The following is a 27,051-nucleotide window of genomic DNA, read 5'->3' on the forward strand; positions in this document are numbered from 1 at the left end:
AGAATGTAAGCCTCTGATGGTACTGTTTGAATCGATTGACAGTCAATCTCAAAAGTAATCGTGCCTGAAGAATTTAAATCGAGATTGGTTGGAAGATACTCAAAAAAATCAACTTTTTCAATACCAATATCATACTCTGGGTTCTCAGTAACTCTTAATCGCTCAGTACTTATAATTTTTTTATATAATAAAAAATTATTTAATTCATTTAAATGTCTCTTATCGCAAGACATTGCAAGTTTATAACAAGTCATCGCAACAGAATGCTATCTTCATACTATTTTCATGCCCTGCCCTATTTTCACCAGGTCTTGAATTCGAATCGCGTTCTTTTTAGACATTTTCTTACTTTGAATAGATGAACCAGTCTTTAATTTCTCAATGGTCTTTTTACCTTTGTCAATAGCCACATCTCTAGCAGTGGAAATGACTGAAAGGGCTAACTCTGTCCCAGCAGATTTTGCAGCTGTAATCGCTTCTTGTCCAATTTTGCTTGTTGCAGCATTTTTAAGCAAATTCACTGTTGCTTTTGTAACACTTGACGCAGCTGCTCTTTTTATGAAATTTTTAATCATGTCTACAATACCACCTCCACCAACAACGTTCTTTTTCACATATCTTCTTTTGTTCACAATGAGCATTTTTTTAAATAAAACAATCTTTTTAAATAATTTTATCAATAGTCCTCATTAACGATTTATATTCCTCTTTATTAATCTCCCCTTGTCTCAACAGCTCATCGCAAATAGCAACAGCCATATTTCTTGACTCTTTATTCCCAGCATGCCATGCAGCAATACTCAATTCAAGCTTTTCCACCAACGCATTAGGATCGCTCGGAAGAATAATAACACCACGACCTTTTATACCCTTTTCAATACGCATCATTTTTTCCCAAATAGGAGCAATAAGTTGTTGATACTTTGGTCTTCTTGATGATTTCGATTTATGCGGTTGCGAATCAGATCTTATAGCATCACTATCCATTAAAATTTTTTCATAATTTTGCAAATCTTCATCGGTATAGCTCTTTGGTATTGTTAATTCAGTCATCAGTTCCCAAAGACCTTTTGTTCCATTATACTTTTCTTCACCGACAATGATATCATTTCCATCTATTTCAACCTCCATTTTTCCAATGTACATTTTATCTCCAACTTTGTTCACTTCGAAAGGTCTTTTCTTTTTTTGATCGACTGACAGGCTTTTGATCATCTTTTCATTGCTCTCGATGATGGGTTTAAATAGCTTGCTCACATCAGCTTGAAAATTCGTATCTGAAATGTTGTCATTCACGCTGTTCTGATAAATCCTCTTTCGTCTGTCATTAATTTCTTTCACAATTTCATCCCTTTTATTCAGGTCTTGTATTTTAAAGAAAAACATCTTTTTAAAATACGTGGAAAAATACATAAATTGGTTTTTACGACTACGTTGATCCTTTCTTAAAATACGTGGAAAAATACATAAATTGGTTTTTACGACTACGTTGATCCTTTCTTAAACAAATTGTTAAACGTTTGAATCGCGTCTTCTCGTCCTTTTTGGATTAAGTTTTCTTTAGTAACTTCATCTATTCCCTTTTTGGTTTTGGTTCGTATTTCCTCCATCAAGGATTTAAATTTTTGAAGCTCATCAAGAATCAATTGAAACTCTGAATCGTTTATTTTTCCATCCATCAACGCTTTGGAAATGTGCTCGCTAATCGTATTCAATTTCGACTCTGCCAACACTTTGATCTTTTCATGCTTCTCCGCTTTTAATGCTAGTTTTTTGTTGACTTGTCCTCCTACAATGGATAAAAACCCCATTCCAATAGCTACACCTTCACACGCAATTGCAACAGGGGCAGCAGCGATGTTACTCAAAGTTCCAATTCCAACAACCCCAAGCGCAACGCCACCTGCTTGCAACGTATTGTCTACAAAAGAAATGATTCTGAAAGCGCGATGATACTTTTTGCTTAGATGAACTCTTTTTGCTTTTTCACTCTCTATCTCTTTTTGTATCTCGCTTATTTTCTGAAGCCGGTAACTATGTCCTTCATCTGCAGGAGCTGTTGGAAGAACTGGATAAAGTTTAGATTTAGCATCGTGATTGTATTCCATTTTTTATTAATAAAAATTATTTAAAATCAATGTAATTAATCTTACAAAGTTTTTCTCCTTTTTTAACAATCACGTCCTGTTTGCTGTTACTATTCACATCCATAATAACATCATCTACAGACTCTGAAATAATAACTTCGTTTTTTCTATAATTCAATTGATCAGTAATTTTATTCATTAATGTTATCACTGCAACACCTTTCTCCAAATTCAACCCAATGGATAAAGCTATCATTGTATGTGAGAGAGCAGCAAATTTAATGTCTTTCTGAGCAAAAATCTCATATTGTTCGTTAACGTTGAAATAAGGTGGATGATCTAACGTTTTCGTAGACACAATAATGTTGTTTGGTCTTCTTTCCTCCAACTCTCTAACCCTCTCTTCCAAAATTTTTAATTGCAAATCCAAACTGTGGACTTCTGCTGAGGTAACATTTCTAAAAAACTTGTGAGGAGCATGCATTTTACATATTAAAAATAAATTTTTAGATCATTTTTGCAAACTTAACAATTCATTATTATCTACCCATGAATTAAACGAGTCTGGATATCCCAACCATTTGACTAACGACTTGCTCTTGGTTTTGCGAATGGTTTTTTCAATTCTGAATATGTCTTGATGCGTCTTTTGGATCTCCTGCTCGTAAAAAGTGCCTTGAATTTCTTCACCGTTAGCATCAGCGATTTTATACGTGGGTGGATTCGTATGCTGAACATTTGACACGGTAAAAACCTCTTCAGTCCATCTCGGCGTATACCCTTTTTCAAAATGAGACTTCTTTTTTACGATCCTCACTTGATCACCTATGGAAAATTTTGGTTTTGCTGGTAATGTTTGATCCTTTCCATACAGATTCCACCATACCCTACCTTTATTCTTTTCATCGCTAGCTTCAACTGGTGTCATTTTGATAGAAGAGTGCTTTGTGTTGTTGTAATTTTTCACCATCTCATCTAATACGTCAATATATTTATTGGTATTGTTGGCTGAAAAATATTTAAACATTCTCTCTTTCATCGTTCTATTCCATCGTTCAACAACAGAACTTTTTTCTTCATTTTCAGTGGAGTATAATTGCACACCTAGAGCTTGTACATGCTTGTTGTAAAACTCTTTTCCTTTATCTACCCACAATTTGACGCATTTTCTTTCACCAAAAATCTTTTTCAACGATTCTGCCACTTCAAGACCCGTTTTGCTTTTTAACGGAACGATCCATCCATACTTTGAAAACACGTCAATCACCATGAGCAAATATTTTACACCCTTGTTGAATTTTGAAAACGATTGCATGTCCACCAAATCTGCGGCCCATATTTCATCAATGTCGTTTACAATCACCCTTCTTCTTTTAAAATGATGAATCACCGGTTTATGAAGCTCCTCTGCAAGCTGGTCTGTCCATTTCAAATCACTTACACCCAATCCGAATTTAGCTTTGGCTTTGATGATGGGAGCGATGATTTTTCGCTCGCTTATTTCTTTTTGAGTAGGATTTTGTATAGAATCCATTTCTTCAAGCATCATTCGATCTGCTAAATTTCTGTTTTGTTTGTCGTTAAAATACTTGTAAGCTAAATCGTGGTGATATGCTGCATTGTCTACTCTATCCACCGGTTTGCTCCACTCTTGATACATGTCTGTGGAAGTGAGTCTTTTGTCCAAATTGGTGCCAGGTCCTGCAAAGTTCATACCTGGAACGTGCATTTCTCCTGGAAACTTTGCCCATGGAAGCTTTATTTTTTTTGAAAAATTGTTGATCGATTCCACCAAGTCTCCTCCGCTAAGCGCATGCGCAGAAATAAATTTGTTCTTTTTTATCCCACAAGAGTTGCAAGTCCCTTTCAACATAGGTCTGTTGTTTTTTGTGATCTCGTTTTTCAAGTGAATGGTTTCAGTCTCTCTTCTACACTTAACGCAGTACATTTTAACATATATAAAAACTTTTTAAATATAAAAAATGGAAGTGATGAAATTGTCGTGTAAAATTGGGAAAACCAAAAGAAACAACAGCAAGCTTTTACCGAGAAGCATTCGAGGAATCATCGTTGGAAAGTCTGGATATGGAAAAACAACGTTGCTGCTCAATCTACTTCTCAGACCGGGATGGCTAGATTACAACCGATTGTATGTCTTTGGAAAATCCCTTTTTCAACCTGAATACAAAATACTCAAAAGATCCTTCGAAAATAAACTTCCTAAAAAGGATATAGTTGATTTGTTAACGGATGATGTACAAGACGAAATGGAAAAATTGAATTTAAACCCTGAAGATGTTATTAACAACCTTTCAAAAAAATATTCCAACAATGATGATATGGAGTGTCAATTTTTTGAAACAGCGGACGATGTGCCTGAACCTGAATCCTTAGACTCAACCAAAAACAATTTGATGATCTTTGACGATTTGCAATTAACTAATCAAAACAAGTGCGAAAAATATTACATCCGAGGAAGACACTCTAACGTCGACTGCTTTTACCTCGCTCAAAACTATTTCGAGATTCCAAGACATACCATCAGTGAAAATGCTAACTTTATTTGTCTCTTTAAACAAGATCAAAAAAGCGTTAATCACATTTATCAAGATCACGTTTCCTGCGATATGAAAATAGAAGAGTTTAAAGCCTTTTGCAATCATTGCTGGAATGAACCTCACGGATTTGCCGTCATTGATCTCTCTTCTAAAAAGAACGAGGGAAAGTATCGAAGTGGGTTTGATGATTTTTTATTTTTCTTAAACAATTTAAAAAATAATTTTTATTTAAAAAATGTCAGGTATAATCATCGATGTAGATGGAAAATCAAGTGTTATCACCACTGAATTTTTAGATAAAATCGTTTTTAACGAAGGAAAAAGTTATGAAATGGCTTTTCTCGGTCTTGAGACTTACAACAGCATTCCAAATGTAAACAGTAAAAACAATTCTTTCAAATACAGCATGAACAATAGAGCTAATTGGGAGAACATTATCATTCCATCAGGAAGCTATGACATTAAAGACATCAATGAGTATTTGCAAAAGTCTATTTTTAACACAATAAAAACAGCTCAACGTGGAAGTTATATTATTGCAAATAAAATTAATTACTCTCCAAACAACCTTCAAATTGGAATCAATCTTAATACTTTAAAATCAACCATTAAACTTGGTTTGAATTATTTGATTGACTTTAACGTGGAGAACAGCATCTCTTCAGTTTTAGGGTTTACTAAAAGAAAATTAAATTCCAATTCCGAATACGAGTCGGATCATATCGTTAGAATTTCAAGCATTAACACCATCAGAATCGTTAACAACGTGATCGGATCATCCTATATTAATGGAACCCAATTAAATTGCATTTACTCGTTTTATCCAAATGTTAGTCCAGGCTATAAAATCATCGAGAGACCAATGCATTTGATTTATCTTCCTGTTAAACTGTTTGAAATTTCAACAATGGTTACTCGCATCATTGATCAGAATGGAGATTTGGTTGATTTTCGTGGAGAGGATATTACAATACGATATCATATTCGAGAAGTGAAATAAATAATTTTTAATACATAAAAAATGAGCAATTATCAAAATATCAAAATTAACATCTCGCAGAGCCAATCTGATAAAATTAAAAAAGCTATGCATGATAAAACCGATACTAGCATAAAGCTTTCTCATCAAGACTTGAACGGTAAACATGTTCTCGCTATCACTAATTCACAATTGAACAAAATTAGAAAAGCGTATGAAGCTGGTAAAGGAGTCACTCTTAAATTGAGCAAAAGACAAATTGCATACAACTCGAAAATAGAAGGAGGTTTCATCGGAGCTCTTTTACCGTTACTAGGTATGATAGGCAGCACTCTTGCCACAAAGGTTGTTCCTGCTCTCGCCACTGGATTGTTAGCAGGTGTAGGTTCTTCTGCCGGCTCTGCTATGGTTGATAAAATTGCAGGAAGAGGTCTTTTTTACATGAGCAAAAATGGAAAAGGAATGAAGATAAAAACTTTAGGTGGAGAAGGATTGTTTATCACCCCATGGACTAAAAATGTTCACGGTGATGGACTCTTCATTAAAACTGGAAAAGGTTATCAATCTGTTGGAGCTGGTTTATTACTCGGACCTAACTCACCCTTTAATAGTATACCCTTTTTAGGTGCTATTCTATGAAAATCGCTTGTTAAAAAATTCGGATAAACTTTTTAAGAAATTAAAAAAATGATCGACTTTCAATGGATTGACGTAGAAGGAATTGTTTTACCTAATGAAGCTTTAACTAACTTTCAATTGATAAAGGCTGCTAAACAGTTAAAGTTAAAAAACTTTCGAGGCGTGTTTGTCAGGGATGAGTTACCAAAAAAGCCAAGAAAAAAAGAATGTGGTATTGTGAATACAGGAGATTCAAGCACTGGTGGGTTTCATTGGGTGTGCTGGTATAAAGACGGTGACAAAAAATACAGCTTCGACTCTTATGCTCAGCCTCCTCTTGTTGAGCTCATTGATTATTTAAAAAGCCCAGTCTTTTACAACAGCGAGAGAGTACAGTTTGGTAATACGTCTTATTGCGGTCACTTGTGTCTTTACGTCTTGAAAAAATTACAGGAAGGGGATGACTTTCAAGAAGTTATCAATACCTTGTGGTGACTGCTTAATAAATAACAAAGAAAAGCTCGCCACCATGAACGTTTTCAGATCTCATCTTCACGACGTTTACACTGAAGAAATTAACAAGGTCGCACTCAGCGCTAATGACGACAAGAGGATACGAACGAATGATGGCACTCACAGAACATTTGCCATCGGACACTACAAAACAAGGCAATAAACAAGAACAGGTATCTTGAAGAACTGGTATATAAATAACATGATTATTTTTATACTTCTTCTTGATTTTTAAAGACGACTGTATTGGTTTTGTCATGATATGAAGTGTTCACCATTTTTTATGCATCCTTAAGTATAGGGAATGGGTCAATGCGCCAGAACCCGCTTTTCCTTATATATCTCAACTTAATAAAATCTTGTTGTAACTTTGTTGAGCGCTTTTCTAACGCTACGAATACAAAGATTGTAATCTTTTTTGATAGTTTAAATTTTAACATTTCAAAAAATGGGAGTAGTAGGAGAAGGGGACTCATAGAAAATTGGGAATATCAGATCAACGAAAGAAAAAGAATGATAAGAAAAACATAGATCTTTAAAATGTCATTTTGTAACAAGTAAAAATATAAAATAATACCATGTAAAAAATGCCATGTAAAACAATATGTAAAATACTTACCAAATGTTGGAGACTAACTTATTGTATATTTTATTTATATATTTTAATTCATTTGGGTTCCCCCAGTTCTTTTCTAACTGGAATTCCATTTTCCTTTTTGGTGGCATTTGAAAATTTCTTTAAGACCTTTGCCAAATCTTCACAAACTTCACTGGTATCAATAGTTGATTCATCGACATCAAATGTTAAGTTTTTTATCTGATTTAACATATCGCGAATATGTGAAAGAGTTGAAGTTGTTACAACGGTTTTTTTCATCGAGTCATTAAGTGCCGGAGACAAACACTCTCCGTATAACATTGATTCATCACCAACTTCACATGGAGTTGGTGAATTGATTGGAATGTATACAGTATTCTCATCATCATTATCCAGAGTCAGGAAAGGAGAATTTCTATATAATGATGACAAAGAATTGTATGGCCATGTTTCAGGAAATCTTATAAATACCAGGAAAAAATGCTTGCATAAATATGCAGATTCACGTCAACTTTTGCAAGAACATTTTGGCATCAATTTGTCACTTCCATAATCTACAGTGTAACTTTCATTATTACCTTAGAAACTGTTTACCGTAAATACTCCATGACTTTGTGGCCAAGCTCCAGTCATCTCAGAGTCATTAGCAAGTGCAATCTTCTCTAAACAGTTTTTGATAAAATCATGTGGTCTGTTGAATAGATTTTCAGGGACAGTTGTATTATAGAGTTTATAGCTGGAGTGCATTTTAAGGTTCGCTTCTTTATAGCTAAATAAATTAATTAAAAAGCTTAAATTCATAAAACTACAGCATTTACTTTTGCAATACATTTGCTACTCTTTACATTACTATTTTATTTAGTTTAATTATGTACTAGTATATAGACACGCATTACTTTTGCAAACTAAAATGCTTGTATGTATGACATTATAAAAGTATATGTATATATGTATAACTATAACTTTTTATCTAAATTATAGAATTCCAGACAAATTTATATTTTACCATTCTGAAACTACAACTGTAAACCTATAAAATATAAATGTAAAATATAAATAAACTAAAAACAAAGTAAAGAACTTCTCTAGCTTATCAGGAAAGAATTCTTCAATTAGGATTGTAAGCATGCTAGTAACTGAGGAGTTTTTATATCGTTGAAGGTATGAATATTTAAATGATTGGTTTTGTCGCTCTACACCATTATTTGTATTGCAATTCACTAAAAATCTATCACTTCGATATGCCCAAACCATCTCTATAAACATACTTGATAATTGATAAATCTAAAACTATTACATTTCTCTGTATCATACTTATAGTGTCATATCATAATTGATAAATCTAAAACTATTACATTTCTCTGTATCATACTTATAGTATCATATCATAATTGATAAATTTAAAACTATTACATTTCTCTGTATCATACTTATAGTATCATATCATAATTGATAAATCTAAAACTATTACATTTCTCTGTATCATACTTATAGTATCATATCATAATTGATAAATCTAAAACTTTTTTTTATTTCCTTCTCTGCATTTCTTTTTGGCTGCTAAATTTCTATCAAATCCATGATGGCAGTCTAACACCATTGATGTTGAAATCATGTAAGGTGTTCCAGAGAATAGAACAACATCATCTTCCCATAACACTTTTCGACTTTTTGCAAACACATTATCTACAAAGATAAAACCCAGCCACCAGCTAGGCCACTGATTGCATAAAAAAAGTCATACTTTAAAACTGAGAGTTTATAAAATACGCCCAAATAAATGAATACAGATTTAATGTGATATAAGCAATATCATAAGCACATAAACAACTTAAAAGTCTCAGGTAAAGTAGGTACATGGAAGCCTGTGCTCTTAGAAATGATGTTAGAATGGAAAGCTTTTAGGAATTAGTTCTCCACAATAAAAAAAAAAGCCTCTAAGAAAAACAGGGAAGTTAAGAAGAATAGGTAGTGCTCATTAACAACACAACAGTGTTGTCACACAGACACAACAGTGATGGGAATGATTGGAGGGAATACTAAATCAAATAGTTCCCTTTGATAAGATTGGTAACTTTCTGCTAGTTTGTGTATAATTACTTTTTAATTACATCTTAATAACAAAAAAACAATTTAAAGTAATAAAACCTATCTTTCCAAAATTTTCTCCGACTTTGAAAACTGCATATCGTGTAGTTGTTTGCAGTTCATACTGTTTTAAGCAAAATGCAGCTTCATCAGGTGAATCACATACAAATACAATTTTTATCATATTCCCTAAAATCAAAAAATAAAAGCAACAAAAAAACAAGAATTTTAATACATCATAACTGTTGAGGTATAAAATGCACATATCTTAAAATTTACCTTTCTTAATTGGCAACCAAAAAAGGGGCAAAAGTAAAAACAACTTACCTACATTAACGTATATATATACATATATATATATATATATATATATATATATATATATATATATATATATATATATATATATATATATATATATATATATATATAAACTTGGTTAAAGTATATCATAACAGCCTTATGACAGTAATTGAAAAATTTGGACAATTTTTTTCTTTATTGCTGGTGAAAATAACAGACATTAGTTATTGGATATTAACTCCAACAGCTATAATTTGATTTTTCAGGAAGTTGTTTAGAGTGCACATATTTTAAGTTGCTTAACATTATTATTATCATCATTTTTTTGCATTATTTTATTATTACTAATAAAACAATACGAGAAGAAAAAGTTTAGTAACCTTTGAATTTATGCTCACTATTATCATCACTATCATCTTCATCAGTACTATTCTGGATGTCATCATCTTTGTATACATTTTCTAAGATACCATTATCCGATTCCATCATTTTTAAAATTTTTAATTAGCGATTTTGTGTGTAACTTTTTTTTGAAAGAAACTTAACATGCGAATAAAAAATTTACGGGAAATTTTACGGACTTTGCGGAGTGACCTCCTTTTGAGGGATGTTTCAGTTTCTCAACCTTTTTTTTTAAAGCAAACGTACGTTTGCTATTATTATTACAATACGTATTATAATAATAGCATAATAAAAAACATCAGCAAAAGCAAGAAATTTGCGAAATATATCTTGTAAGCATTTGACTTCGCTTCTGTAAAATCATCATGGATGACGCAGAAAATATTCAAAATAATGACGGTTATGGCAAAACGACATTCGGCCAGAACTCTGTAGAAGCTACAATCGGGCCAGTGTTGGCCCAATAACAAATACCATCACAATGGCGTACGACTACTCGCCAGAAGCATGCCAGACTCGGGCCAGTACTGGCCCGTTACTAATCTAGTCGTCACGGAGTGCGATGGTTCGCCGGAATTCTGGCCCAGTGTCGTAGGCTGTCTGGGTTCCTTAAAGAAATTCGGTTTTTTTTATTTTATAAAATTGTTTTACTACTTTACACTATATAAATATATAAAAATTGATACAAAATACTTTTAAAATTTTTAAAAAATCAGTTGTTATCAAAGAAAAAAAACGTTTATAATATATATAAATATATAAAAGGAAAAACCTTTCTATATATTTATATATATTATATCTATTTATATATATTTTATATTTATATATACTATATATATTTATATATATTATATATTTATGTATATTATATACAGGGTGGTGCAAAAAAAAAGCCATACTAGTTTTTTTAATAAAAACAGCAACAAAAAATGAGTAAGACTCGTATAATAAAAGTATTATAGGACAATTTTGATTAAAATGTTTATAACATCATTGTATATTACATATAATAAAAAGAAATTAGGATTTGTAAAGCATTTTTTAGGTTTCAGCTGTTTTAGTACTTAATTGGCCATCCTTTGTTTTTTATGACTTCTGCGCATCTGGAAGGCATACTATCTACAAGTCTTTTTAATAAATCGTTTGGCAAAGCATTCCAACCATCAAGAAGAATTTGGAACAAATCATCTTCATTTGTTGCTCTACGATCTTTCAATTTTCTATCCAATATAGACCAAAGGTTTTCTATTGGATTTAAATCAGGAGACTGTGCTGGCCAAGACATAACTGGTATTAATTTAGATTCTAGATATCTTTTATTCAACGTGCTGTATGTTTAGGATCGTTATCATGTTGAAAGATGTAGTCACTATTAGGAAAAAGTTCTTTTATACTTGGTCCAAGCTTATTAACTAAGATTTTATGATACATATGCTGGTCCATGATGCCCTTCACCCGGTAAAGTTTTCCAACTTTGTGTGCACTAAAACAACCCCAAACATTAATCTTTCTGTCATGTTTAATTGTTGCCTTGCATGTTTGGGGGTTGAATTTTTCCCCAATTAATTTCCAACAGTGAGATCGACCATTACAAAACAAAACAAAAGGAGACTCGTCGCTCCAAATAACTTTAGCCCATTGTTCACATGTCCAATCTTTGTGCTCAATGCACCACTTTAATCGTTTTTTTCGATTGATTTCACTAACAAAGGGTTTTTTAATTTGCTTTCCAGAAAAAAAACAACCCGATGCTTTTATTCTGCGAGATATTGTCCACTTTGAGATATTAGTAAGGTTCAAATCTAGTTTTATCTCAGAACATGTGATTTTACGATTTTTTTTGACAGCGTTAAGAATGTAGCGATCTGCTCTTTTTGAAGTTTTAGGCTTTCTCCCAGATCCAGCAGACCTTTCAGTTTTACCAGTGTGTTTATACTTCTTTACCAATCTACTAATAGTTGAGTTTTCTCGTTTAAAACGCTTTCCAATGCTTCTATGAGACTCTCCTTGGTCAGCAGCTTCAATAATTCGTCCAATTTCTACATCCGTTAAATGTTTTCTAAAATATTAAATGTGTCCATATTAATCTTTTTCTTAAAGATTTTATTTATGTAAATATTAGTTTATATATAAACATACCTTTTCAGTCCTAAATTTTTCACTGACACATCCAATTTTTTTTGTTTTGCTTGATTATACATTTTATACTTAAAATGAAGAAAAAATATTAGTGTGGCTTTTTTTTTGCACCCCACTGTATATTTATATATATTATATATATTTATCTATATTATATATATTTATATATATTTATTTATATTTAGGGAAAAGTAAACATCTAAATTAATTGTTAACAAACTTTTTTAAAAAGTTTGTTAACAATTAATTTAGATGTTAATTTAGATGTTAAGAAAATTGAGCTTAACTAGTTTTAAAAAAATAAAAAACTTATAAGAATATACAAAAAAATTAAATATACAAATTAAAAATTAAAAATGTGAGTTGATGCATTTGCGTAAATGCGTCATCGGAGCTAAAAAGCTTTGCTGGTAGTTGAATGAAGCTTTCTTTTGTTAAAATTTGTTATTGGTTTACTATTGGTTAATTTATTAAACTGCTCGTTTTATGAATTTGACTTATTTGGCTGAACTAATTTTACCTAGAGTCAATTTGATGGCTGATATGAAAATTTAGTGAGGTATCGAAAAGATTCTCTTCTATCCGTGAACGTGGACATAGCAGAAAATAAAGGTAGCTTTATTTTTAGGTGATTTTAACTTTCTGAGATTTTATAAAGTTTTTAACTGAAAGTGTTAAAGCAATTTTAGATACTAGCAACATCTTAAGAAACTCAGTATTTGTTCTACCTTAGTCGAAAAATCAAAGTTTTACAAAATGAATTTTTTAATTTTATGATAAAGACCAATTTATTTTTTCTTCAGATATAAAAAAATATTCTTTTTATAAACCTTAGAAACTGCTCTTCACCTGTTTAACGCATATTTAACTAATTCCTTTATATTGCACCCCGAATACACTACAGTATTATTCTAAATAGAATTAATAGAATTCTCTTTAACTTTGTTTCAACTTTTTGACTATTTCATACATATATGCAGTACCAAAAAAGTATCAAAATGAGATTGCTTCAATTTTAAGAATTATTTAGGTAAAATTTCCCAAAGATTTGTGAACACGTTCGTCTGCTATTCGGTTGAACTTTTCGCGGTTATGGCGCTATATTTTCTAAAACGAAGAAGCAGCAACATTAATTTGCACAAGAAGAAATTCAAAAAAAATATATAAAATTCTCTAACAAAAATCTGAGTTATTGTCATGCGCATCAACTTCGGTTATTCTTTAAAGCAAAAAAAAAAAAAAAAAAACTTTCTTAACACAAAACATGTATTAATACCGAGGCATCGGCAGGATCTTCTTCGTTGGTTCTATGAAAAAAAAATTTCAAATCGAAGAAAATCGTATAAACACGGAACAAAGTAAGAAAGAAAAAACTTAATAAGAAAAACTAATGATAAACTTCATCTACACAAAAACATACCAGCGAGAAGGCAAACACAGAAAGTAGAACTTTTGCGACAGATTAAACAAAAGACCATCTTTCAGCGCTTGTTCCGTCGGATCATCTCCTGGTACATGGAATATGGAGATGCAAACCCTTCCGTTGTTGTAAACTAAAAGGTATTTCACGCAAATGGTTGATCAATAGTTTTTACTTTAAGCATTAAATAATAAATATTGTTCAGTTGATAGCGTTTTAATTATACTATTGATTCTAAACACTATCAATATTTCTATATACACAATAAAAAAACTCAACGTACAGTTCAGATGAAACATATCACGTTGAAATCTCATTTTCGACGGACTAAGAGGAAACACATGTGGAAAAACAAGTTTAGTTAAAAACTCTCATCCAGCGAACGAAGTTCCATCCGGTCCTCTAATTGTAAATAGAGCATCCCACCATCGGAAATTGCGTAAATGCGTAAGTTCCGATGTGAGAAATATTTATTTATTTATTTATTTATTTATTTATTTATCTATTTGCCGTATAATATTATTTACACTAAGATTTATAATATTATAAGGGCAGGACTTCAAGAAGATCACAATGACCTTATCACAAAGCCCTTAACAAAAATCTATTTTCTTCTTCAATAAAAACATCTATATACTATATAAAATAAATATATACCGAGAATATATAATCACTAATATCATAAATATCATAAATATATCATATATCATAATATATCATAAAGTTATATCATGAATATATCATAAATTTAATACTCTACATACTTTAGAAGTGAAACTCAAAATGAAACATGACAAATCAATGTGTAATAGCAACTGAAAGTATTTTTTAAGAAATCAAAAAAAATCAAGAATATTTTTCGTTGAAAAAATTATTTTTTTAATAGATTGCTTGAAAAAGGAATAGGTCAATTCAGATGAAAAAAAAAAAATTTGGCCGTACTATTTTGTTCCATAGAAAAGGTCCACGATAAGATATACAAAATTGAGCTTGTTTGTTTTTGCAAAAAGGTTTTTCTAAAATGCTATTATTACGTAGGTTATATTTATTTTATGGTTTAATTTTGTAAAGGTTAACAAAAACATCGGGGGATATAAGTTCTTTATTTTGTACATAAAACACAAAACATTAAATACATTTAGTTGATAAACATTTAAGGTGTCCATTTCTTTAAAAAGCGGTTCAGAGTTCGAAAAACGATTTTTAAAATTTTTTATGCGAGCTGCGTGTTTCTGATGCCGATAAAGAGATTTAAGTTTAGTTTTATGTGTACTTCCCCATGTAATGTTTGCATAATTGATATGACAATGAATAAAAGAGTAATATAATTGTGTTAATTGCTTTTTGTTTAAAATACCTCTAGATTTGTATAGAATTCCAATGCTTTTTGCAACTTTATTAGAAATATTATTGATGTGTGATTTCCAAGACAGATTTTCTTCAATAAAAACTCCTAAAAATTTTGTCACTTTTTCTCTTTTTAGTATGACATTGTCAATAAAAAGATCGGGCTTATTTACTGGCAGTATCTGTTTTTTAAAGTTTGGATGGAAAAGTATCCATTTTGTTTTTTCAATATTTAAAGATAGTTTGTTTTTTTTTTAACCAAAATGAAATTTTTTTAAGTTCTCCGTTCATATTATTAAAAAGTATGTTTATACTTTCATGTGACTGAAACAAGTTTGTGTCGTCTGCAAAAATTATAGTCTTCAAATTGGATGCTTTGTGAAGATCATTTATATATATAATGAAAAGAAGTGGTCCAAGTATGGATCTTTGTGGAACACCATATGTTATGTTCATTAATGTTTGAGGTTGGGAACCTTTGCTAAAAACAAATTGCTTTCGGTTGTAGAGATAACTTTTGAACCAACTTAGAGTTTTACCAACTATGCCAAAACATTCAAGTTTTTTAAGCAAAATATTATGATCGACCGTGTCAAAAACTTTTGACAAGTCAATGAAAACACCAAGTGTAAATTTTTGATTTTTAAAAGATTCGTTAATACAACGAGTTAATTGGAGAATAGCATGTTCGGTTGAGTTGTTTTTTTTAAAACCGAACTGATTTTCATAAAGGAGTTTATTGGTAATTAGGTATGTGTACACTCTGTTATACGTTATTCTTTCTATTATTTTTGAAAAAACTGGAAGAACAGAAATAGGCCTGTAGTTTGTTACATCGGTCGGGTCTCCTGTATTTAAAAATAGGAATTACTTTTGCTATTTTCAGAGAGTCTGGGAAAGAACCTTGTTTAATGGATGATTTAAAGATTTTGTAAAGAATATCTTTCATGACGTCATAAGAGTCTATCACAATATTTCCATGTATACCGTCAGGTCCTACTGATTTATTTCTTTTATACGATCTAAAAGCTATATCGAATTCCTCAAGCGTTAGGTTTGAAAAGTGTAAGGAGTTTGACGTTTGAATTTCATCTGTTAATTTATAATTTGTTAAAGGGATTTTGTTTGATAAATTCGCTCCTACAGTGGAAATAAATTTGTTAAATTCAGTCGCAATTTCATTAATATCATTAGTTATTTTATTTCCAACTTTAATTGCAAGTGGAAGAGAGGTTGAACTTATTTTTTGTTTTCCTGTAATTTCCTTCATTAATTCCCAGATGCGTTTTAAGTTATGTTTGTGCTGAGAAAGTAAATTTAAATAATAATTTTTTTTAGCATTTTTTCGGAGTTTTTCAAACAGATTTTTGTAGTCTTTGTTGCTTTTCGGATTTAGTTTATAATTATATTTCGGATTTAGTTTATGCTTTTCGGAAATAGTTTATAAAGGTGACTCCGATGTGACTTAATCTTTTTATTTTCCGATATTTTCCGATGGTTTGAGGTGGCTTGCAAAATTTTGCTGTAATTTTGCGAAAACTTCCTAATTATAGAAAAATACATCGGAAATACCACAATATTACGAGTTTACACTTTAAATACGATTTATTGTGAAATTACGCAAAAAATATCGTACGATAATGCGTAAATCTCGAAGTATATCGGAGAGTGCGTGAAATTCTTCCCATCGGCCTCAGACTACATCGCACCTCCGATGTGATACCATTCCTCACTATGGCATCACATCGGAGTCACCTTTATAAACTATTTCTCACATCAAAATTTAGGCATTTACGCAATTTCCGATGGCGGGATGCTCTAATTGTAAAAATAAACGATTTCGTTATCTAAAAGTTATCTAAAATCCATCCTTGATACTCGCCGAAGTGTACATTTTTAGTTTTCTTTTTTTGCTGCATTTAATCGTAATTATGAGCAAGTATGTCCTAGAAGTTTTTTTTACATTTAAAAATAAAGCGATTGAATAATCAAAACAATACATAGTAATTACATTTTCTTTTTAAGTTTATTTCGTGTTAATAAGGATGTTACAAAAAACACAGGTCATTGCAAACAGTAATTCAATAATAATACAGAATGAACTAAATAAGATAAAAGAAAAACAATTGAAATAAAATAATCACATAATAAAAGTAGAACTTGACAAAAATTTATAAGTATAGTAACCATAATTTATTTCACCAAAATTTATAAGTATAGTATTCATAAAGCAGACTTTTTAAAGAGATAAAAAATACGTCAATTTTGAGTAAATCGGTATCAAGGATCAGTTAGAACCTTTTCAAGATATAACTATAGGTTATGTAATTTATATAATGTATTCACATATACATGCACATATTCTCATATACACATATGTACAAACAAAAAATTATAGCAGGTACATATACATAAAGAAAAAAGTTGTAGAGGTAAAGAATGAAGTTAAGCGTAACTTTTTAGTTAAAAACGATGGAGTGACTTTAAGAACAGATTCTTGGACATAATGATAAAATCTACTTTTTAGGCTATATGGAAGGGTGTTCCAAGAAAGTATAAAATGGTATAAAATGGAATTTATTCTAACTTTAGTTGTCTGTTTTAGTGGGAAAGTTAAGTTGTTATAAGTGACTGATCTTAGGTTATGCCCATACGTTGTCCCAGTATTAAAGTCATTATGAAATAGGGTAGGAAAGAGACCATGTTGGTGATCCCAGACAAATAAACAATTTAGGAGCTGGGTATAGTCATAGAATTGTAGAATTTAGGAAACAGGATGTCATTAGAGAAATTTCTTGGTCGAAAATGGATTATTCGTATTGCTCTATTTTTAATTGAAATGATTTTAGAAATTAAGAAAGTTTTAGGTTGTCCCCAAACGTATCGTAAGTGTGGACAAAAAATTTAATGATATAAAGATACATAAAGATTAAGTATTTCAAATCTGTTGAGATACTTGAGAACATTTTTAAGTATTTCAACAGTTAGTACGTTGCCTCTTAAATTTTACTATTTTCGTTTTTTTTTTAGTATTCAATGAGATTTTACTTGTTTGAAGCAATCAAGCAAGACTGGCCATATCCCTATCAATACATTTATTTACTTCATTGAGAGAGTTCATTATTAATTGAAGATTAGAGTCTTCAACAAGAAAGATTAAGATCATTGATATAGATAATAAAGTGAAGAAGACCTAAATGGATCCCTGAGAAGGTGTCATTTAAAGTTACACGCTGTTGACAATTAGAAAATTATGATAAAATAAACTATTGCAGGCAAATATTTCAATACATGTATTAATACTTGTTTTTTTATAACTTATAGTGTTTGAAGCAATTGGAATAAAATGATGATACGCCCTTGTGCCAGGAACTGTTCTTCCACCTAAATAACTTTTTTCTAAATATGCTCGTGTTTGGTCGATTTCATCTTTAGAAAATAATTTAAAACAAATTCCATTCGTCTTGGCTTTACAAAAGCAGTACATTAAATTAACATCTAAAATTTCCCCAGTAACTATTTGTTTTAGACTTTCTTGGTATACAACTCTTTTAACAGTCCTACCAATACCATCACAGGGGAATTCACCATGACTGGTGGCAAAAAATACCCATTCAGCATTTAAATCAAAGTCTTTACTGAGATGACAAAGATTGATAAAGTTTTTAAAATTTTTAAATTGTGCTGCACAACCATTGAAAAAGTATTTCACATTTAATACATAAGGAAGAATTTTTTTGATATATCTAGTTATATCTTCCTGAGTCTTGTAAACAAATCCTGTGTCATGATTAACATCTTCTGAAAGGTAATAAAAAGATTTGTGTTTGAGAACTTTTTTCTCTAGAAATTAAAGTACAATTGATTTTCTTTACAGTTTTTCAAGTATCTACTTTGTGTTTTTGCAATATATGAATGAGTTGTAAGGTTGTCAATGCTGTCACATAATAAATCATAAAACTCATCTAGTGGCAATGATTGTAATAGTAGTGTTGTACGATCGGTACTCTACCATTGCTTGAATGCTACATCTTATTCGAGCTCATGATCTATAAACTCCTGCACTAAAAAACTTTTCAATACTTCAATACCAGGGCATTAGTTGCATCGATGTAACATACATTCTGCATTTTCGAACAAACAATCAATGCCATAAAATCTTTATAACTTTTGTTCCACCTATTGGCATCAATGAGAAGTTTTGTACTTTGGTGATGTATGCATATACATACATTAGGAGTACCTGACGCTTTAGTTTCCAACCAGGGCTGTGGAGTCGGAGTCGGAGCTCAATTTGGCTGGAGTCGGAGTCGGAGTCGGAAAAATTGTACCGACTCCGACTCCAGCTTAAAAAAAATCTTTCAAAGTTTCATAATTTTTATATGGATTTTATACATGTTAGTCATTAAAATATTTTATGTTCTGCCTGTCGAAAGCACAAGTATTAAACTATAGCCCTCCAGTTGTTAAAAAACTACAAGTCCCATGATGCTCTGATAGCTGTAGGATATCCAGACATAATGGGAATTTTAGTTTGAAACAACTGGAGGGCACCAGTGAATTTCTCCAGGTCTTGGTGGAAAAGATTCTTCAAGAATATGAACTTAAAGAAAAACAAGTTCTTTCTGTCCAACTGACAATATTTCAAACATGATTTTAACAAATTCATAATGTTATTAGTGATTACATTAGATTTTATTGGATAACAAGAGTTTAGAAAAGTTGTTTGTTCAGAAATTTTTTTTTAATAAATACTGTTTAAAGCACAAAGTGGTTGGATTATTTGTATCATGATGATGAAATAGCCAATGTTAACATTTTACTACAGTAAATCTGTTGTTAAAATTTGGTTACTTATGAAGGAGTCGGAGTCGGGAGTCGGAGTCGGGAGTCGGAGTCGGGAGTCGGAGTCGGGAGTCGGAGTCGGAGCCGGAGTCGGTCCATGATAAAATCAAGGAGTTGGAGTCGAAGTCGGAGTCGGAACAGCAGCTTACCAACTCCACAGCCCTGTTTCCAACTCAGGTGATTTAAGGCCAGTCTGAGAAAATATCTTTTTTTTTTGTGTTATTTTTGTTTAAACGCGTCTGACGTGTCTTCATCACGCGGGATTGATCGCATTAAGAATTAGACGTTAAGTATACCGTTATCAAAAGCCGACATTGTCTTTATAGAAACAGCCGATAATATATAAAAATATACATCTATCAAATCTATTCATTCATATTTAACAAAAAATAGTACTTTGTTTTTAATAAAAATATAAATGATTATATTTACCTATTTAAAGTGTAAGTTCTTATTGAACTTGAGGTTCCAAATACAGCATCCCGCCATCGGAAATTGCGTAAATGCGTTAATTCCGATGTGAGAAATAGTTTATAAAGGTGACTCCGATGTGATGCCATGGTGAGGAATGGTATCACATCGGAGGTGCGATGTAGTCCGAGGCCGATGGGGAGAGTTTCACGCACTCTCCGTAAAACTCTCCAATAAATCGTATTTAAAGTGTAAACTCGTAATATTGTGGTATTACCGATGTATTTATCTATAATTAGGAAGTTTTCGCAAAATTACAGCAATATTTTGCAAGCCACCTCAAACCATCGGAAAATATCGGAAAATAAAAAGATTAAGTCACATCGGAGCCACCTTTATAAACTATTTCTCACATCGGAATTTACGCATTTACGCAATTTCCGATGGCGGGATGCTCTAATTCCAAAATGTTACATCCATTTTGAGAATACTGCTCAGAATTGCCTTTATTGGTTCAACCAAGTTTTTCTTAAGGAAAAAATTGAACAATTTACTAGATCTTTCTTCGATACGAATGTGAAGAAACTGGTACTAAAAATCTTCATACTTTTTTTTTTTGAAAATGATGGATTTCTTTTAGGCCTCCGAAACTTTTAGCTTTCATATAAAAACACTTTTAGAGTTTAGCTTCGAATTTAAATGTTCCAAACCATTCAACTTTGTACACTTTTTTTTTTTTTGCGAAATTTGAAATTTGCACGGTAGAAATAGGAAAAACGTTGTAAAATACTCCTAAAGGTCTTTTGACTTTTTAAGGGGTATTTGTCACTCGCCTATGATACAAAAAGGCTTACGGTCGACCCTGGTGTATATTTTTCCTGATAATTTTATTTTTTCACTTTTCATTACCCCAAGCACAGGCTACATCTTAATATTTGACTCTAAAAAATCAGGAGATAATAACTTACTTGAGCTTAGGAAATAAAAACTTATAGATAAACATTAGGTAGTAAAATATTTTCTTTCTAAAACAAATTACAGTTAAAGATTGTCTTTTAAATTGCATTAAAATTAGGTTTACTGGCCCTGCAATCAGTCTGATTCACCATTTGCTTTACAAAACCTTGGATATATCAGCCTTTGTCAACTTCCAAAATATTTCCAAAGTATTTTCTAAAAATTAACAATGGAGAAGCTGGATGAAAGAATAAAATTTAGCAAAACCTTATTGTGAGATTTAACACAATTATTTAAAGTCATCAATTATTGGTAAAAAAGAGAAAGATTAATTAGTATTTAATATTATCATTTCTTACTTTTGCGATGAAACAATCTGCTTTACACTATGATCTCTTTTTCATATATTGCATTTTGAAGAGTGCTTGATATTTATTTTTCATTGTCATATGAGAAACAAGGATTAAAAAATTGTCAATATTAATCCAGCACCTTGTATTTTAAACACATTATAATGTAGTTATCATATAATGAAAAAAAATTTTTAAATGGAATTCAAAGAAGAAATTTAAAAATTTTTTCTTATATTTGTACAGGTTTTTTTTAGACCCATCACCAATTAAAACTTCAAGGTTAACTAAAAACAAATGATTCATTTAAAACATTTGGGTTTTGCAACTTTTCCTTGTACTTTCAAAACTTGTCTTGTTTTTTATCATTATTACATTTGCTGAAAAATGAAAATTTCACAAAACTTGTAGTAGTAATTTAAAAATAAACAACTTAGATGTATGAATGCATGTATGTATGTATGTATGAATGTGTGTGTGTATGTATGTATGTATGTATGTATGTATGTATGTATGTATGTATGTATGTATGTATGTATGTATGTATGTATGTATGTATGTATGTATGTATGTATGTATGTATGTATGTATGTATGTATGTATGTATGTATGTATGTATGTATGTATGTATGTATGTATGTATGTATGTATGTATGTATGTATGTATGTATGTATGTATGTATGTATGTATGTATGTATGTATGTATGTATGTATGTATGTATGTATGTATGTATGTATGTATGTATGTATGTATGTATGTATGTATGTATGTATGTATGTATGTATGTATGTATGTATGTATGTATGTATGTATGTATGTATGTATGTATGTATGTATGTATGTATGTATGTATGTATGTATGTATGTATGTATGCAGGCCCTTTCAGAGACTGAGTGAGGCCCGGGCCATTTACAAATTTTGAGGCCCTTACCATAAAATAACTGCCATTGCATAATAAATAAAAAAACAGCAAATTTGTAATAATTTTTATTTTAAAAATGCTTTTCTTGCTTTTGCTTTTGCAAATGCACTGACAACTGTTAAAAAATCGAGTTTTCTTGCAATATCACAGTTAATATTCAACATTGCAAGTCCATTCAAGCGTTCTTGTCCCATGGTTGAACGGTGATAGTTCTTTACTTGTTTCAACACATTGAAAGACCTTTCTCCTGAAGCCACTGAGACAGGCAAACTGATAAAAATTCGCAAAGCAATTGATATGTTAGGAAAAACACCAGACAGTCCAAGTTCTAATATTTCTTGAAACAATTCTTTTGGTTTGCAATCTGATGTGAAGTTTGTGGAGTAAATTTGTTTCAGAAAGATTATCTCATCAGAAATATCAGACAGTATTTCCTTGTGGTACTTTTTTTGAAAGTTTGTTGTGGCACTGAGTAGTTCTTCATTGCTCATCTTGTTGAAGTGCCAAAGAAATCCAAAAATACTACAAATTTGTTGTTGTGACTCAAATCGACGTTTAAGACCTGCTAGAATAGAGCCGATTATTACATAAAATATATTGATTTTATAGTGCTGTTCTGAATCAAATTGTGTTTTCAACTTTCGAGTGGTAGAAAATTCTGGTGAAATGTCAATATTCATTGCAATTAATTTTGACTCATTCAGAACAGCATCCCATTTTTCACGAATCTGTTGAATGCTGTCCATGAGATTTTTAATGTTTTCCATTTCAACATTTAGAGTTGCATTTCTTGCCTCAATTATAAGATTGGTTTGGTGAATCATTGTGAGGAGCTTCATCCATAAAGATGACATTACAATGCATTCAAATTTTGACAAATACTTTTGAATGGACTGAAGTTCTGACTGAGCTGATACTGTGAGATTGAGAGATTTCAGCTCTTTTAAAGCTGTTCTCAGTGAATTCAAGTGACGGGCAACTGGTTTTACTGCTTCAATCCTTGCTGACCATCGGGTCTTGGAAATACCATGTAGTGAAGCAGGTACATGTTGCTTGAGAATTTCCCACCTTTGTGGACTATTGCTGAAGAAATTGTACATTTGCTGCACAATTCCAAAGTAAAGAATTGCTTCTTTGCATGATTCAGCACAGTCAACACCAACAAGGTTTAAAGTGTGATTTCCACAGCTTGCAAACATACAGTTTGGGTTTTCTTCTAGCAAAACTGCTTGCACACCTTTGTATTTTCCAGCCATGTTTGGACCATTGTCGTATGCCTGACCAGTACACAGTTTAAAATCTATGTTCAACAAAGTTAGAACGTGAAGAATCCTTGCTGCAATTTCTTTTCCAGTTTTTTTTGAGCAATCGTCAAAATAGAGAAACCGTTCTTCAATGGAAAATTTAGATCCATCAATTTTTATATAACGGATAATGAAAGTTGTTTGCTCCTTGTGAGAGCAGTCTGGTGTTGCATCAACAGCAATTGAAAAATATTTGGTGTTTTGAATCTCTTCAATAATTTTGGTTTGAACAAAAGATCCACAGAGTTCAATAAATTCATTTTGAATCCGGGTGGACAGATAATGAACTTGTAAGCGCTTTTTGTTCAGTTAAGATTCATGGACCTTTTTCACATGCTCTGATAAAATTGGATCATATTTGCTGAGGAGCTCAATTATTCCGAGAAAGTTTCCATTGTCAGGGTCATAAATGTGTTGACTGGAACCAAATAAAGCAAGCCCACGTTCAGAAAGAAAAAGAATGACGTTCAAAAGGCGCTCAAGAAGTTTTGTCCAATTACTGGTTTCAGTTGACAATTCTGTTATTAGTAAATTATCAATAGAACTTTTTCTGATGGCTGCTCTACTGGCTGATTTCCATTTGACATAGTTTTGTTTGTGTAATACAGACATTTCATGTGCTGGTCACAGTTCACAAATATAGGTTTTAGGTATAAAATGATGTGACCCCGGAAGTTTCAATGGATTTAGGTTACTAATACCATATGTTTTAAAGATCTAACTTTAAAAAAATCTAATGAGTGGCCCTTTTTGAGAAAATTTGTTTTTTAAAATTTAAAAAAAAATTCATTATATTTTTTAGGATTTTTAATGGTTTAACTTCTTTAATTAGTATTTAAATCAAAAGTATGCTTGATAATACAACGTTTATTACTATTTTTTGTTAAATATTACAAGACTACAACATTTTAGTTAAAAAATCAATGACAAAAAATCTTTTACTAATATATAACTTTGATAAGGTTCTTTGATTACAGGTTTGCACTACTAAACACCTCTGCAATTCTCTTGGTTCTTGTCAGATGTTTTTTGCTCGTTTGGGAAACATTGAACTTGTTGATGACAGGCTTCATTTTAGCATGAGCTGCTTCAGAAGCCTGCTTTGCATATCTTCCAAGAGAATGGCCTGATCTGGAGATAAAGTCTTCTAAGTGTGCTGTAATAGCATGTATTTTCCAAGTGACAGTCAGATCCTTTTCAAGATAGTATGATGAAACATCAATCAAACATTTTTAAATAATGCTGCTTGTTGTAATAATATCTCTTTAAGAAAAGTATTTTGTATAAACTATAGTGAAATACTAAAAAATGTACTGGGGCAAACAATATTATTAAAAGCAAAAAGAGACATTCTATAGCCTACCTCCTTACAGTATTCTTGGGTAACCACATAAGATTGCGTAAATGCCTGAATGTCATCTTTGTAATTGGGATTCAAACAGTTTCCCAATGTTCCTTGAACTACCACGCGGAACTTTTGCAAGGGTTCTAATAGAGGTAGGAGCTCTACTGGTAACAGATTGTTCAGCTTATAGCACTGTTCTAGGATCCGTTTTGAAGTATTTCCTTCATAAGTTCCATGATATCCTTTTCTTATACATCCTAAGCTTGAAACCCACATCTCAAACATGGGCCACAATTTGAAATGACGATATATGATTTACAAAGCCCATCAGCATGTGAAGTTCTGGCAAAGGTATAACATCTAACACCAACTTGGATTTGTCTTCTTCCTTGATCAACCATGGCTTCACAACATTCTAGGTAAAAGTAATATTTATTAAAAACTGATAAAATGTAGAATTTTTAAGGCAAAACTTTGTAAAGATCTTAAATTATGTTCATTAAAGTCACCTTGAAGTCCTGGCAATCTATCCTCGTAATACAGTGTATACCAATCATCTAAAGATCTCAAAGTTCTGAGATCTCCAGCAACAATAGTTAATGTACCTTCACACCAGACAAAGGAATATTTTCCTCCGTGAGCCTAAAATAATTTATATAAGGCTCCTGAATTACATTTTATCAAGTAATAAATGTGTATATGTTCAAGTAATGTAAAAAGTATAAACTTGGATTATAATATATTATACCGAAATTCCCAACAATATGTTGATGATTTTCATGTCTAATGCAAGAGAATATTTGCATTTATGCAGATTTAGGCTCTCGACAATCTGCAATAGGTTGTCGTGGGTTTCTTGTAAGTTATCTGCATATGCAAGAGCGACAGCCCCATTGATCCCAGAGTATGTTCCTTTGTTCCCCATGTCATCCTCTCTCTCAATAGATTAAAAGAATGCTCAACTTATATCTATGTTCCCCATGTCATCCTCTCATCTGAACATCTTGTACAGAAAATGTTCAATATAAGTTTTACCTGTTGGATACTCAAACACTTGTTTTGAATAGCTGGGATTGATATGATCTTTGATCAATTTTTCCAGTTTCAGGTTGATGGGTATACATTTTAAATCTTTGAGGTGGCAGCAGGCACAAACCAGTCTCTAATTGTCCTCATGACTTCTCTTATATTTATTCTTTTTAGGGAGTAGACGTGGCATAACTGTTTGGTTCTTTAAACTAGTTTTGCAGATTTTATTTATTAGTTATGCGGATTATCTATTTAAGGCACATAAGTGTATGTGTTGTTACATATTTAAGTTCAGTGAGTGAACATAAGAAGAACTGGATTTATTGCAGTTTGTACTGACTTCTTATTGTTTATAAAAAATACTATTTTATTTTAGTTCATTGCAATATTGATAAATAAATGTAATTAATAAAAAAAGCAAATGTGTGTGTATGTCTACATAGGATTATTTATGCAATATGGCTACAAATATTGATATAGAATGGGAAACAGATTGTAGTTTTTTGCAAATATTTCATCATAAAATTTAACAAAAAATAGTAAAACGTTTTATTATCAAGCATACTTTTGATTTAAATACTAATTAAAGAAGTTAAACCATTAAAAATCCTAAAAAATATAATGAATTTTTTTTAAAATTTTAAAAAACAAATTTTCTCAAAAAGGGCCACTCATTAGATTTTTTTAAAGTTAGATCTTTAAAACATATGGTATTAGTAACCTAAATCCATTGAAACTTCCGGGGTCACATCATTTTATACCTAAAACCTATATTTGTGAACTGTGTGGTATTCGGTCTTTCAACTTTCTCCAACCCCTGGTGATATTCCAAC

At 31.3% G+C, this 27,051-nt stretch overlaps 3 protein-coding genes, 1 long non-coding RNA gene and 1 pseudogene across 6 annotated transcripts; all 5 read right to left on the reverse strand.

Annotated features, from left to right (window-relative positions):
• Nucleotides 1-7,269: 7,269 nt before the first annotated feature.
• LOC149884081 (uncharacterized) lies at nt 7,270-10,275 on the reverse strand. Its single transcript, XM_090099243.1, has 3 exons — nt 10,125-10,275; nt 9,502-9,630; nt 7,270-8,122 (listed from the first exon to the last, which is right to left on the reverse strand). The coding sequence occupies exons 1-3, from the start codon at nt 10,231-10,233 to the stop codon at nt 8,016-8,018; spliced, it is 345 nt and encodes a 114-aa protein (XP_089955369.1). The 5' UTR covers nt 10,234-10,275; the 3' UTR covers nt 7,270-8,015.
• Nucleotides 10,276-13,175: 2,900 nt separating this feature from the next.
• On the reverse strand, nt 13,176-14,713 carry LOC149884082 (uncharacterized). Of its 3 annotated transcripts, XR_016455873.1 has the most exons (5): nt 14,648-14,713; nt 13,989-14,107; nt 13,706-13,838; nt 13,562-13,592; nt 13,176-13,392 (listed from the first exon to the last, which is right to left on the reverse strand). It is a non-coding gene; the product is annotated as an uncharacterized LOC149884082 (long non-coding RNA). The 3 variants fall into 3 exon arrangements; XR_016455874.1 differs by lacking the exon at nt 13,989-14,107 and having other exon boundaries at nt 14,648-14,705; XR_016455872.1 differs by lacking the exon at nt 14,648-14,713 and having other exon boundaries at nt 13,989-14,270.
• Nucleotides 14,714-18,278: 3,565 nt separating this feature from the next.
• On the reverse strand, nt 18,279-19,296 carry LOC149884083 (uncharacterized; annotated as a pseudogene).
• A 3,309-nt stretch (nt 19,297-22,605) lies between these two features.
• Nucleotides 22,606-23,796, reverse strand: LOC149884084 (zinc finger MYM-type protein 1-like). The gene has a single exon (XM_090098684.1). It carries the CDS (start codon nt 23,794-23,796, stop codon nt 22,606-22,608), a length of 1,191 nt encoding a protein of 396 aa, XP_089954810.1.
• Nucleotides 23,797-24,802: 1,006 nt separating this feature from the next.
• Nucleotides 24,803-26,820, reverse strand: LOC149884085 (uncharacterized). Its single transcript, XM_090098438.1, has 3 exons — nt 25,699-26,820; nt 25,208-25,604; nt 24,803-25,037 (listed from the first exon to the last, which is right to left on the reverse strand). Exons 2-3 carry the CDS (start codon nt 25,472-25,474, stop codon nt 24,816-24,818), a joined length of 489 nt encoding a protein of 162 aa, XP_089954564.1. The 5' UTR covers nt 25,475-25,604; nt 25,699-26,820; the 3' UTR covers nt 24,803-24,815.
• Nucleotides 26,821-27,051: the final 231 nt, after the last annotated feature.

This window comes from Hydra viridissima, unplaced genomic scaffold (assembly GCF_058129835.1).
Source record: "Hydra viridissima isolate aposymbiotic clone 2 unplaced genomic scaffold, HvirCarnegie_v1 scaffold_9, whole genome shotgun sequence".
Classification (NCBI taxonomy): Eukaryota; Metazoa; Cnidaria; class Hydrozoa; order Anthoathecata; family Hydridae; genus Hydra; species Hydra viridissima.

Bases quoted from the DNA above. Each gene is read 5' to 3' on its own strand.
- LOC149884081 (XM_090099243.1), bottom strand. From the start codon at position 10,233: ATGATGGAATCGGATAATGGTATCTTAGAAAATGTATACAAAGATGAT. The intron at 9,631-10,124 runs GTTACTAAACTT...TTTTGATTTTAG, and splicing joins TAGTGAGCATAAATTCAAAG to GGAATATGATAAAAATTGTA. The intron at 8,123-9,501 runs GTTTTATTACTT...TAATTTATTTAG, and splicing joins AGAAAATTTTGGAAAGATAG to CTATAAAGAAGCGAACCTTA.
- LOC149884084 (XM_090098684.1), bottom strand. From the start codon at position 23,796: ATGGCTGGAAAATACAAAGGTGTGCAAGCAGTTTTGCTAGAAGAAAAC.
- LOC149884085 (XM_090098438.1), bottom strand. From the start codon at position 25,474: ATGTTTGAGATGTGGGTTTCAAGCTTAGGATGTATAAGAAAAGGATAT. The intron at 25,038-25,207 runs GTAGGCTATAGA...TATCTTGAAAAG, and splicing joins CCCAAGAATACTGTAAGGAG to GATCTGACTGTCACTTGGAA.